The sequence below is a fragment of the Mustela nivalis genome (genome assembly GCF_964662115.1).
Source record: "Mustela nivalis genome assembly, chromosome: 6".
Taxonomy (NCBI): Eukaryota; Metazoa; Chordata; class Mammalia; order Carnivora; family Mustelidae; genus Mustela; species Mustela nivalis.
In genome coordinates this window covers 106922591-106936289 of record NC_139025.1, presented here as the reverse complement: position 1 = coordinate 106936289, position 13699 = coordinate 106922591, and the positions used below count along the sequence as shown (strand labels likewise).

At 40.2% G+C, this 13699-nt stretch overlaps 1 protein-coding gene across 3 annotated transcripts in view; it reads left to right on the top strand.

Annotated features, from left to right (window-relative positions):
* The window catches only part of FAM81A (family with sequence similarity 81 member A), an 81266-nt gene that overhangs the window by 15546 nt on the left and 52021 nt on the right, over positions 1-13699 (top strand). For 2 of the 3 annotated variants that reach the window (XM_082733778.1, XM_082733776.1), the window contains exons 2-3: positions 3850-3917; positions 5185-5458. In XM_082733778.1, the coding sequence (XP_082589904.1) occupies positions 3871-3917; positions 5185-5458 (321 nt within the window). In that variant the 5' untranslated portion in view covers positions 3850-3870. Of the gene's footprint in view, positions 1-3849; positions 3947-5184; positions 5459-13699 lie in introns of all 3 variants that reach the window. The other variant, XM_082733777.1, reaches the window with a different exon arrangement.

The following is a 13699-nucleotide window of genomic DNA, read 5'->3' as shown; positions in this document are numbered from 1 at the left end:
TTCATAAGTGCTTTGCCTATTTTTTTTTTTAAATTCTGACACCTAGCAGAACCCATCAGTACTGTATTTTGATAGTAAAATGAAAAACTAACTTAATTTTTACATGATTGACATTGAATTTTTCTGAAAGTTAAAACTGCCATTAGCAAAAATCATGTGTCATTTCACATTTGATGATACTGGAGGTATTTCTACCCAGTGTCATCTTACTTTATTTTTCAAAAGATGTATTTATTTTAGAGAGCAGGGAGGGGACAGAGGGAGAGAGAGAATCCAAGCAGACTTCCCACTGAGTGCAGAGCCCAAAGCCGGGCTCTGGATACCCCCTGGATATAATGACCTGAGCCAAAATCAAGAGCAGATGCTTAACCACCTGAGCCACCTAGGTGCCCTTAGTGTCATCTTACTTATAAAAATCTAATGAGAATCCTCATAATCACAATTAATTATTTTGGCTTAGATAAGAGCATTTTCCTTTACTCTTTTGTGAACTCCCAAACTCTATTGATATTGGACGTTGTGGTTTTTACTTTTTTACATTTCTTTCAACTCTTCTCTCCTTGCTTTGCTTACCTGTCCCTTCCTCTAATTTTCCCAAGTTTTTTAAACTCATAAGCTGGGGATTAATATTATATCAGCAAAACACAACAGAGTCAGACCAGTAGATAGTCTAGATCTGCCTAATAATGTTGTAGTACCACTTGTAGTTCTAGAGCTCAGATTTATAAAAGTGCAGGAACGGATGACCACAGGCAGGTCGGCCAGAATTGACAATGGGAAGATCTGGAAATGATCTTTGAGAAGTTATTTAACCCAGTGACTTATTTATTTTAATCCTTATTTCTTTGTAATATAGGTCCCATTGTCTGATAAAGAATCACAACACTAACCAACCAAGCAAGCTCACAAACAAATTCCCACCACATTTCTTTTTTTTTTTTTAATTTTTTATTCTTTATAAATATATATTTTTATCCCCAGGGGTACAGGTCTGTGAATCGCCAGGTTTACACACTTCACAGCACTCACCAAAGCACATACCCTCCCCAATGTCCATAACCCACATCCCTTCTCCCAAGCCCCCTCCCCCCAGCAACCCTCTGTTTTGTGAGATTAAGAGTCACTTATGGTTTGTCTCCCTCCCAATCCCATCTTGTTTCATTTATTCTTCTCCTACCCATTTAAGCCCCCATGTTGCATCACCACTTCCTCGTATCAGGGAGATCATATGATAGTTGTCTTTCTCCGCTTGACTTATTTCACTAAGCATGATACGCTCTAGTTCCATCCATGTTGTCGCAAATGGCAAGATTTCATTTCTTTTGATGGCTGCATAATATTCCACTGTGTATATATACCACATCTTCTTGATCCATTCATCTGTTGACGGACACCTAAGTTCTTTCCATAGTTTGGCTATTGTGGACATTGCTGCTATATCCCACCACATTTCTTGAAGAGGGCACCAGTTCTGAACAGACCACAGTGTGTGTTGTGACCTCATGCCATGTGACATTTCCTGTCCTAGAGAGTGCATAGTGCTTTGTTATAGGTTTGTTACTGAAAAGCAATCTCAGCCAGAGTGGTGGATAGACTCCTTTTCCAGCAAGTTGATGTGGCTGGGCTTCTTTAGCTCAGGCAGGAAAATTCTAGAAGGATGAAATGACCTTCAGAGAAGGGGGTTCCAAAAGTGTCCATTCTTTTACAAATATTATATTGAGTGGCTGTTCGGGTGCAGTCTCAGTAAAGAACTATACTTTTTAACTAAACACTCTCTAATGCCTTCATTACTCCAGTTTCTGATACTGGGATGTAAGTCACGCTCCCGTTAACAGACACATATGGAGAGTTCTAGGTCAGCTCTGTGTCCATTAAGATTTGAAATATGCCCTGAAGGAGCATGTAGTTCAGTAAGGGAGACAGACTATTAAATAGCTAAAAATAATAGAGTGTAATAGGTACTATAAAAACATACCGAGTAAAGTGCTGAAGAAATACAAACGAGGGAGCTCTTTTATTGAACTGAAGGGCAGAGGGGCCTTAAGGGATGAATAGGAGTTTTCTCCGGAGGCAGAGAGAAGAGTGTTTCCCATAGAGCTCACAGACAAAGGTGTGAAGGTAGAAGAGTTAAGGACATCTTCAAGGACAGTGGTGGGTGGAGTGGCAATGGGGAGGGTTAGCATTAGCTAGAGTGGCACCGCGTGCGGTTGAAGAATGGGTTAGGCCAGAGTGTGCTGAGAGCATAGAAGGTAGATGTGATGGTGGAGTCTTCAGGAAAGAAGGTGTAGAACAATCTCTCTATTCTGTACTTTGGGGAATCCTACTCATTTTCATTAGTTCCTCTCCTCCTAGCTCTCTTTCCTACCCAGGGGAAAGTAAAGCCTCTCCTTTTTCCCTCCCTGTGTGTTTTTGTTCATAGCCATTTATCCCATTGCTTCATGGTTGGCTTAGATATCTCTCTTTCTCTGTAGGCTGTGAAGTCCCTGAGGGGTCCGGATTTTGTTGTATATATTTAGGTTACTCAGCTGCATCATAGATGCCAGATAAATGTTTCTTAGATTGGGCTATTCCATAGATTAATATCTCAATTAAGGTACATTACAAATTTAAAATGGTAAAGATTCTATGATTCTAAATCTTAACATTTCCACATTGGCCTGATTTCATGTAGTCTTAATGACAGAGATGATTATCTTAAGAGCTGAAGATCTCCTTTGGCATCATCACTTGTTTGGCATGAATCACTTTTTTTCTTAAATGTAATTTGTTTGAATTCAAAGTTCTTTGTCTAGGAAAATGAAATGTTCACATTTTGAAACTCTAAAAATAAGACACTGGAAGAGTTGATGCCAAAACAATGGTTTCAATCAGAAATGCTCTCTGAATCCAGCATCTAAATGAGAACTAATTACTGAATCAGATCACAGTTACTAGGCATTCATTGTTTTAAGGCAATTAACAGCAGTATTGAGAAACCTAAGTAACAAAATATTTTAAAAACTCTCCAGTTTTGCTCAAATTTCTAATGTGTTAGGATGGCCAAATGTTCCTTACAGGCAAGATATAATATGAATGATGATATCTTATTAAAAAAAAGTTTTAAGGAATATCAATTACATTCTCTTCATAGATAGATAGGCTCCTCCAAATTAGATCCAATTGATGATGTATTTTTTGATTTATGATTAATTTAGAAGTAAGTGCTCTCTTAATTTGCTATGGAATTTGCTAAAGTTGATGCGATCAAATTTACTAAGGTAGTTTCCTGCCTGACATGATTGAATAAAGCCTTTAAAGAAACTGTCTTGTGGGCGCCTGGGTGACTCAGTTGGGTAAGCAACTAACTGCCTTCAGCTCCGGTCGTGATTCCAGAGTCCTGGGATCGAATCCCTCATCGGGCTCCCACTCCATGGGGAGTCTGCTTCTCCCTCTGACCTTCTCCCCTCTCATGCTCTCTCTCACTCTCTCTCTCTCAAATAAATAAATAAGATCTTAAAAAAAAAAAAAAAGGAAAGAAACTATCTCATTTGTGTAAAAGTGGTTTCTCAAGCTTAAAATGCAGTTACAGGGTGGGAGGGTAGGAAGTTTCAAGAAAATCTGCTTAACAGTCCCCAGTGATCTATCTAGCAAGGCTTGGCAGTATTAATTTTGATTTTGCTTGATTCTTTTCTCCCTATTTGGAACATTTACTGTTCATTTCATGTATAGGACATAAGACATTTAATAATATAACGGATCGGTGTGTCAGCATAATTTACAATCCACTTAGTGACTTAATAATAAGGTTTAGATGTCATTTCAATTCCAGATATAAACTGTTAAATAATTTAATGATTATTTTTTCAACAGATGTAAATTATTAAAAAGAAAATGGCCCAACGGAACACTGCATTTCCTTCTCTCGTCACTGAGGAAAGGTATAATATATGGAAAATATGCATCTAAGGTATACTTTTCCTTTCCACCAATCCCATGAGGGCTGCTAGTGGGTGTGATGGTTATTATAAATGAAATTTTGTGGCTGTTACGTTACCCAGGGATGATTTTGTTCAAGGGCAAGAGAAGTACAGTTGCATCCCTCTCCAGCATCCAATTTGTAGGATCTGCTCAGTGACAGTGAGAAGTGGAGACTTCATAATAACCTTACAGTACAGCTGTACTTCTGGTCCCTAGGAAAATGCAACTCTGGAGACTTGAGGGCTAATGTCCCACTAACCCTTTTAAATCAAGTTGCAGATTGAGGGTCCATAGACCAGAATTGGCTCATGGAAGTACACTGTTTGGCCTGCATTGTCTTAAATACTTTTTAAATGACTCATTAACATTTGAAAATCAGGTGATTTCACATACAAGTATGAATTTCCAGCTTTTTAAAAAAAATATGACATAATCTGAAAAAATAGACCTGCATTCCCAGATGGTCACTCGTGGATGGAAGAAAATTGTAGCTGCCTTTAGTGGAGGAGTGCCCTTTCCGGGGTCTTCTAAGTCCCCCCCATGTGATGGGCATGATTCATTTAGGTCACCTGCCTGACCCTTGTAGGCATTCAGAGTTCGTTATTATGTTAAAGAACTGCTGTAGGGGAATGGGGGAGGAGGGCATGTCAGGAGACTTTGTGAATATGCTTGATCTTTATAGATTTTTTTTTTAAAAGATTTATTTATTTGAGAGAGAGAGAGAGAGAGAGAGAGAGCATGCGCATGTGTGAGCAGAAAGTAGGGAGGGAAGGGGGGCGGGACCGGGGTGGAGAGAAAGAGAAAGAAGCAGGCTCCCTACTCAGTGGGGAGCCCAACGCGGGGCTTGATCTCAGGACTCTGAGATCATGACCTGAGCTGAAATCAAGAGTTGAGATGCTTAACCAACTGAGCGACCCAGACGTCCTGATAAGCTTGGTCTCCATAAGCTTGGATTGGAATTGGGCACATGTCAGCATGCCCAGTTCTACCAGCCTCTTGCTTTTGGAGGTCATCCAGCCTGCTACCCAGACGGTTAAGACTCTGAGTATGATTGTTTCAAGATGCCCGGCTCACCAAGAAAACTTGTGGCAGAAACCCTGCCTCAAGCCCCATTTAGCTTGTAGGGCGAGAGAATTTGCATTTACTTCTCTGGGCAGTCTTGAATCTGGCTTTTTGAAAATGACTTTTTCCCAGTGAACAACCTTGCAATGTGGCTCCCTTCCACAGGCGAGTTAGAACCATGCCCCGACACAGCCAGTCCCTGACCATGGCACCCTACTCATCTGTAAGCCTCGTGGAACAACTGGAAGATAGGATCCTCTGTCACGAGAAGACAACCGCGGCCCTTGTGGAGCACGCCTTCCGGATTAAGGACGACATTGTTAGCAGTTTGCAGAAAATGCAGAACAAAGGGGGCGGCGACCGCTTGGCCAGGCTCTTCTTGGAGGAGCACATCAGAAACATAACTGCCATTGTGAAGCAGCTCAATCGGGATATTGAGGTGAGTGAGGTGTGGGAGAGTCAGGGTGGCTGCCTGCCTTCTGCCCAGACCTGCTCCTCCCCGCGTGGGGGCCTGGGGTCAGCAAGTCGACTTCCTGCCGCCCAGGCAAGTAATACGTTCAGACCAGAGCTTTCTGTCTGTGTGTTCTAGTGATCACCAAGGAAACAGCTTGAGCAAATATCCTAATTAAATTTATTTCAGTATTTGATAGCAGTTACTGTCAGTGTTATTTATGTTTAATCTAAATTTACCTTGCTGACTATTAAATCACTTTGTTTTGTTTGGCTCTCAATAGAGAGAGAGAAGATCCAGTCAAATAGTTTCTCCGTGAAACCCTTCGTATCATTGAAGACAGCTATTAAGTCAATTACTAAGTCAGCCTTTGCTGCTTCAGATTAAATGTTTCTAGGCCATAATGATTATACATAATATGGTTTATTACTCAAACAATTTTGGGATTTGACTTGCTTCTCAGACTTTCCTTTTATTGCTTTATTTATTTTTTTTCTCTGAAATGAGCCCAGTAAAAGGCCAATATGGTCAAAATTTTTAAGATATCTAAATCTACTGCTGTTTTTTTTTTGTGTTTTTTTTTTTAAAGATTTTTTATTTATTTATTTGACAGAGAGAGATCACAAGCTGGCAGAGAGGCAGGCAGAGAGAGAGGAGGAAGCAGGCTCCCTGCTGAGCAGAGAGCCCGATGCGGGGCTCGATCCCAGGACCCTGGGATCATGACCTGAGCCGAAGGCAGCGGCTTAACCCACTGAGCCACCCAGGCGCCCCTACTACTGTTTTTTGAACAGTCACAGGGACCACACAGTTTTTTTCAGGAGCTTAAGATCATTTAGGCTCTGAACACTGGTAATGTCCTTCACCTGTTATTTTTAAATATATAAGGAAGAGGAATGTGGATAGATTAAGGAGAACCTTTGATTCAAGTCAGAGAGATTGTATCTGAGTTATGCTTCCTGAAATTTTCAGCATCAGATTGTGTTTATTTACTTTTAATGGTTCTATTGAGGTATAAGTTATAAGGCACAAAAATCCACCCAGTGTAAGTATATAATTTAGTATTTTTAGAAAATTTATAGAACTGTGCAACCATCAACATGATTCAGTCATAGAACATTTCCATCACCCTCAATATTTGTATAGATCTGTGTTCAGTCAATCCCCACTTCTCCTCAGGGCCCAGGCAACCACTCATCTGCTTTCTGTCTCTAATTGTGTCTTTTCTGGACATTCCGTATAAATGGAGTCTTATAACATGGAGTCTTTTGCAACTGGCTTTTTTCACCTAGTATAACATTTATGAAGTTCAGCCATGTTCTAGCCTGTATCAGTGCAGTTAAACCTCCGAGATATGACAGGTTTGGCTCCGGATCACCATGATAAAGCAAATATTGCAATACAACAAGTCAAATGAGTGTTTTGGTTTCCCAGTGCATATAAACGTTATGTTTATACTATACTGTAACTGTAATCCATAAAGCATACAGAAGCATTATGTCAAGAAAATGCACATACCTAAATTTAAAAACACTTTATTGGGGAGCCTGGGTGGCTCAGTTGGTTAAGCATCTGCCTCAGGCTCAGTCATGATCTCAGGGTCCTAAGATCGAGACCCACGTTGGGCTCCCTGCTCAGCTCATCCCTCTCTCTCTCCCTCCTTATGTGCGCTTTCTCTCTCTCTCTCTCTCTCTCAGATAAACAATCTTAAAAAACAAAAGCCACTTTATTGCTGTTGAAAAAAAAAATTAAAATAAATAAATAAATAAAATACTTTATTGCTAAAAACTGGTAACCATCATCTGATCTTCCAGTGAGTCATAATCATTTTGCTGCTAGAGGGTCTTGCCTCGAGGTGGATGGCCACTGACTGATTGGGGTGGGGGTTTTTGAAGTTGGGGTGGCTGTGGCAAGTTCTTAAAAATAAGACAGTGATGGGGCACCTGGGTGGCTCAGTCGGTTAAAGCCTCTGCCTTCGGCTCAGGTCATGATCCCAGGGTTCTGGGATTGAGCCCCGCATTGGGCTCTCTGCTTGGCAAGGAGCCTGCTTCCCCCTCTCTCTGCCTACTTGTGATCTCTGTCTGTCAAATAAATAAATAAATAAATCTAAAAAAAAAACAAAGACAGTGATAGAGTTTGCTGCATTGATTGGTTCTCATTTTATGAATAGTTTCTCCATACACACGATGGTGTTGATACTATTTTACCCACAGTGAAACTTCTTTCTAAAGTTTTATCCATTAGGTTTATGTAATATTCTAAATGTTTTGTTGTCATTTCAAGAGTCTTCACAGCGTCTTTACTAAGAGTAGATGCCATCTCAAGAAACCACTTTCTTTGCACTTCCATAAGAAGCAGCTTTTCATGCTTTGTCATGAGACAGCAGCAACTCAGTCCCCTCTGCAGGCTCCACTTCTAATTCCAGTTCTCTTGCTGTTTCTACCACATCTGCAGTTACTTCCTCCCCTGAAGTCCTGAACCCCTCAAAGTCATCCATGGGGGTTGCAATCAACTTCTTCCAAACTCCTGCTAATGTTGATATTCTGACCTCTTCCCATAAACACAAATGTCCTTAACAGCATGTAGAACGGGGAACCCTTCCCAGAGGGACTTCCAGAAGGCATCACTCTTCATGGTAGCTCTAGTTCTGTGAAATGTGTTTCTTAAATAATATGACTTGAAAGTTAAATGTGCTCCTTGATCCATGGATGCAGAAAGGGTATTGTGTGAGCAGGCGTGAAAACAACACTAATCTCATGGTCTGTCCCCTTCAGAACTCTTGAGTGACCAGGTGCACTGTCCATGAGCAGCAAGCTTTGGAAAGGGATCTTTTTTTCTGAGCAGCAGATCTCAACAATGGGTTCAAAATACTCAATAAACCATGTTGTAAAAGGGTGTGCTGTCATCCAGGCTTTGTTCCACTGACAGAGAGCACAGGCAGAATAGATTAAGGGCCCTAGGATTTTCAGAACGGTCAATGAGCACTGGCTTCAACCGCAGGTCACCAGCTCTCTTAGCTCCTAACAAGACAGTCAGCCTGTCCATTGAAGCCTTGAAGCCAGGCATTGACTTTTCCTGTCCTAGATGGCATCTTCTTCCAATGGAAGCTGTTTCATTTATACTGAAAATCTGTTGCTTTAGTGTAACCATCTCCATTCATCATCTTAACTAGATCCTTCTGCATAACTGGCTATAGCCTCTGTATCAGCAGTGTTGCTTCTTTGCATTTTGTATTACGGAAACAGCTTCCTTCCTTAAACCTCATGAATCAGGGGCTCCTGGGTCGCTCAGTGTGTTAAAGCCTCTGCCTTTGGCTTGGGTTGTGATCCCAGGGTCCTGGAATCGAGCCCTGCATTGGACTCTCTGCTCGGTAGGGAGCCTGCGTTCCCACCCTCTCTCCCTGCCTGCCTCTCTGCCTAGTTGTGATCTCTGTCTGTCAAATAAACAAATAAAATCTTTAAAAAAAAAAAAAAAAACAACAAAAACCTCATGAACCAGTCTCTGCTAGCTTCAGATTTTTCTTCAGCAGCATCCTCACCTCTCAGTCTTCACAGATTTAAAGAGAGTTAGGGCCTTGCTCTGGATTAGGCTTTGGTTTACGGGAGTGCTGTGGCTGATTTAATCTTCTGTCCAGACCACTAAAACTTTCTCTGTATCAGCAGCAACAAGTCTGTTTGTCTTTCTTACCATTTGTGCATTCACTGGAGTAGCCCTTGTAATTTCCTTCAAAAACTTTTCCTTTCTGTTCACGACTTGGTTAACTGTTTGACCCAGGAGACCTAGCTTTTAGCCCGTCTTGGCTTTCAGCATGCCTTCCTTACCGAGCTTAATCATTTCTAGCTTTTGATTTAAAAGGAGAGACGTGTGGGACACCTGGGTAGCATGGTTGGTTAAGTGCCTGACTCGTGGTTTGGGTTCAAGTCCTGGTCTCATGGTTATGAGATCCAACCCCGCACTGGGCTCCACACTCATTGTGGAGTCTGCTTAGGATTCTCTCTCCATCTCCTTCTGCCCCCTGACCCCCACTCATGCTCGCTCTCTCTCTATCTTGCAAATAAATAAATTTAAAAGAAAATAAAAGGGTCGCCTGGGTGGCTCAGTTGGTTAAGCAGCTGCCTTCGCTCAGGTCATGATCCCAGCGTCCTGGGATCGAGTCCCACATCGGGCTCCTTGCTCCGCAGGGAGCCTGCTTCTCCCTCTGACTCTGCCTTCCACTCTGTCTGCCTGTGCTCGCTTTCGCTCGCGCTCTCTCTCTGACAAATAAATAAATAAAATCTTTAAAAAAAAAAATAAAAATAAAAAAATAAAAAATGGAGTGAGACATGTGCGACTCTTCCTTTTACTTGAACACTTCGTGGCCATTGCAGGGTTATTCGCTGGACTAATTTCAGTACGGTCGCGTCTCAGGGAACAGGGGAGCCCGAGGAGAGGGAGAGAGATGGAGGAATGGCTGGTTGGTGGAGCGGTCAGAGCACACACACGTTTAATGATTAAGTTCACTATCTTACATGAGTGCAGTTTGTGGGGTGCCAAAAATCACAGATCACCATAACAAATACAGTAATAATGAGAAAGTTTGAAATATTGTGAGAATTACCAGAATGTGACGTAGAAACATGAAGTGAACAAATGCTGTTAGAAAAATGGCAGAGGGCGCCTGGGTGGCTCAGTGGGTTAAGCCTCTGCCTTCGGCTCAGGTCATGATCCTAGGGTCCTGGGATCGAGCCCCGAGTTGGGCTCTCTGCTCAGCAGGGAGCCTGCTTCCCCCCCATCTCTCTGACTGCATCTCTGCCTACTTGTGATCTCTGCCTGTCCAATAAATAAATAAAATCTTCTAAAAAATAAAAAAAAATAAAAGAAAAATGGCAGAGATCTTAATGCTTAATGCAGGGTGCCACAGATCTGCCGTTTGTAAAAAAAAAAAAAAAAAACATAGTATCTGGGAAGCACAGTAAATTAAGGTGTGCCTGTAGCTTATCTTTTGTTTCTTTCTGAGAAATATCCTATTGTGTGGCTATACCACATCTTGCGTATCTGTTCATTAATTGATGGACACCTGGATTGTCTCCAGGTCTTAACTATTACAAGTAAAGCTGCTATAAATGAACACTTGTGTACAAGCCTGGGTGGACATGTTTTCATTTCTCTTGGGCAAATTGCTAGGAGTGGAATTCCTGGGTCTTAAAGTAAACTTTGTTTGGGGCTCCTGGGTGGCTCCATCTTTGGGCATCTGCCCTCGGCTCAGGTCATGATCTCAGGGTCCTGGGATTGAGCCCCACATCAGGCTCCCTGCTCAGTGGGAAGCCTGCTTCTCTCTCTTTCTCTCCTCCTGCTTATGTTCCCTCTCTTGTGTCTCTTTCTGTCAAATAAATAAATAAAATCTTAAAAGAATAAATAAATAATATTTTAAAAAGTAAGCTTATGTTTAACCTTTTTTTTTTTTAAGATTTTATTTATTTATTTGACACAGAGAGGGAGAGAACACAAGCAGGGGGAGTGGCAGGGGGAGAAGGAGAAGCAGGCTTTCCCCTGAGCAGGGAGCCTGATGTGTGGTTCGATCCGAGGACCCTGAGATCACGACCTGAGCAAAAGGCAGATGCTCAATACATTGAGCCACCCAGGCGCCCTGTTTATGTTTAATTTTTTAACATAGCCAAATAATTTTCTAAAGTGGCTATACACATTTTACAATCCTATCAGCAATGTATGAGATTTCTTGTTTGTCCACATCCTTATCAACATTGGGTATTCTGTCTCTTGGATTACAGTCATTCCAGCCACTGTGCAATGGTATTTCACTGTAGTTTAATTTGTGTCTCCCCAGTGACTAAAGATGCTGAGCACCTTTTCATGTACGTAGTGGTCATTTGCATGTCTGCTTTGGTGAAATGTACCCAGTCTTCTGCCCATTTTTAAAAATTATTTTTAAAATCGTGGTGAGATATTTACCATTTTAGCCATTAAGTATACAATTGTGTACAACCATCGCCACAAGCCACTTCCTGAACTTTTTAATCATCCGAAACAGAAACAGTGTCCCACTAAACAATAACTCCCCATTCCACACCATAACTCCCCATTCCACACCTGTCTCAGAGTAGAACCTCGGTTCTACTTTCTTTCTACTTTCTGTCTCTATGAATTTGCCTATCTTAGGTATGTCAAACATGTGGAATCACACAGTATTTGTTCTTTTGTGTTTGGGTTATTTCAGTTAGCTTAATGTTGTAGCATGTATCAGAACCTATTTTTAAATTAGGTTATTTGTCATATTACTGAGTTGTAAAAGTTCTTAAGATAGGCTAGATATAAATCCCTTATCATATATGTGATTTGCAAGTACTTTCTCCTATTCTGTGGCTTGTATTTTCATTTTCCTAATGGTATCTTTTGAAGTACATTTTTTTATTTTAATAAAGTCCAGCTTACCAGTTTTTTCTTTTATGGTTTTTACTTTTGGTGTTGTGTCTTAAGAACTGTTTGCTTAACCCATGATCAAAGATTTTTTCCTATGTGTTCTTCTGAAGTATTAGTTTTAGTTCTTACATTTAGGTCTGTGATCTCTTTTGAGTTTATCTTCATGTAAAAAGTGAAGTAAAGGTCTAAGTTAACTTTTCCCCCATATAGATGCCCAAGGAGAAGTTTCCCATTTGTCCCTTTGTCGAAAATCAATTGACCATAAAGTATAAGGGTTTCTTTTTTTTTTTTAAAGATTTTATTTATTTATTTATTTGTCAGAGAGAGAGAGAGAGAGAGCGAGCAAGCGAGCACAGGCAGACAGAATGGCAGGCAGAGGCAGAGAGAGAAGCAGGCTCCCTGCCGAGCAAGGACCCCCGATGTGGGACTTGATCCCAGGATCATGACCTGAGCTGAAGGCAGCTGCCCAACCAACTGAGCCACCCAGGCGTCCCCAAATATAAGGGTTTCTTTCTAGATCCCGTTTTCCTATCCCAATACCACACTGCCTTAATTCATTTCTACCTTTATAGTACATTTTGAAATCAGGTACTGTAGGCCTTCAACTTTGTTTTCCTTTTCAGAATTGTTTTGGCTTTTCTAGGGCATTTGCATTTTTCATATAAATTTTAGGATCAGCTTGTTTTCTATAGAAAAGCTTACTGGAAAATTTTATGATTATATAATTACTTTAATTATTATATAATTATGAAAAAATTTAAGTGTGGAAGAGTTCTTTGAGACAAACTGATGAAAGTAAATCTCTTTCTAAGTTGCAAGCGTATTGAGATTTTGATAGAAATTGCTTTGAATGTATAAACCAATTTGGGGAGAATTGCTGTCTTCACCAGATTAAGTCATTAATCATTGCAGAGAACCAACTCTGTTTTCATTTTTTCTCTTGCTTTTTCGTTTTCTGTTTCATTGGTTTCACCTCCATATGATGTCCTTTTTTCCTGCTTGCTTTTATTTAGTTTGCTTTTCTTTTTCTTGTTTCTTAAGGTGGAAGCTTAGGTAATTGGTTTGAGATCTTTGGTCTCTTCTGATAATGGTGTTTAAGGCTATACCGTATCCTCTAAGCACTGCTTTAGTTGCTTCCCATGAATTTTGGTATATTGTATTTTTGTTTTTATTTGGTTGAAAATATTTTTGTGACTTTATTTTTGGCTTGTGTGTTATTTATAAGTCTGTTGTTTAATTTCCAGAGGTTGGGATTTCCCAAAACTTATTTCTATTTTGGGGCTCTAATTTAATTCCATGTAGGTGGAGAACATACTTTTTATATACTTTTCGATCTCCTAAGTTTATTGACTCTTGTTATTTAATTGTTAATTGTTATTCAATTATTTAAGTCTCCAGCTTAAATTATCTTTATTATAATTTATTATTTAATTATCCAGCTGTTGAATTATCTTTTTCTACTTTTAATTCTGTTAGTTTTTGCTTCAAGCATTTTAAGGTTCTGTTTTTCAGTACATATACATTCAAAATGATATATTGGCCTTTTCATCATTATGAAATGTCTCTCTTTCAGGGAACCTGGGTGGCTCAGTCGGTTAAACATCTGCTTTTGGCTCAGGTCATGATCCCAGAATCCTGGGATAGAGCCCTGCATTTCTCTCAGCCCTTCCCTTGTGTGCGCACGCTCTCTCTCTCTCACAAATAAATAAAATAAAATGTCTTTCTTTATAGTATATATAGTATATTTCTTTATATATGGTAATATTTCTTATCTTAAATTCAATTTTGTCTGATATTAATATAGCTATCCCAACT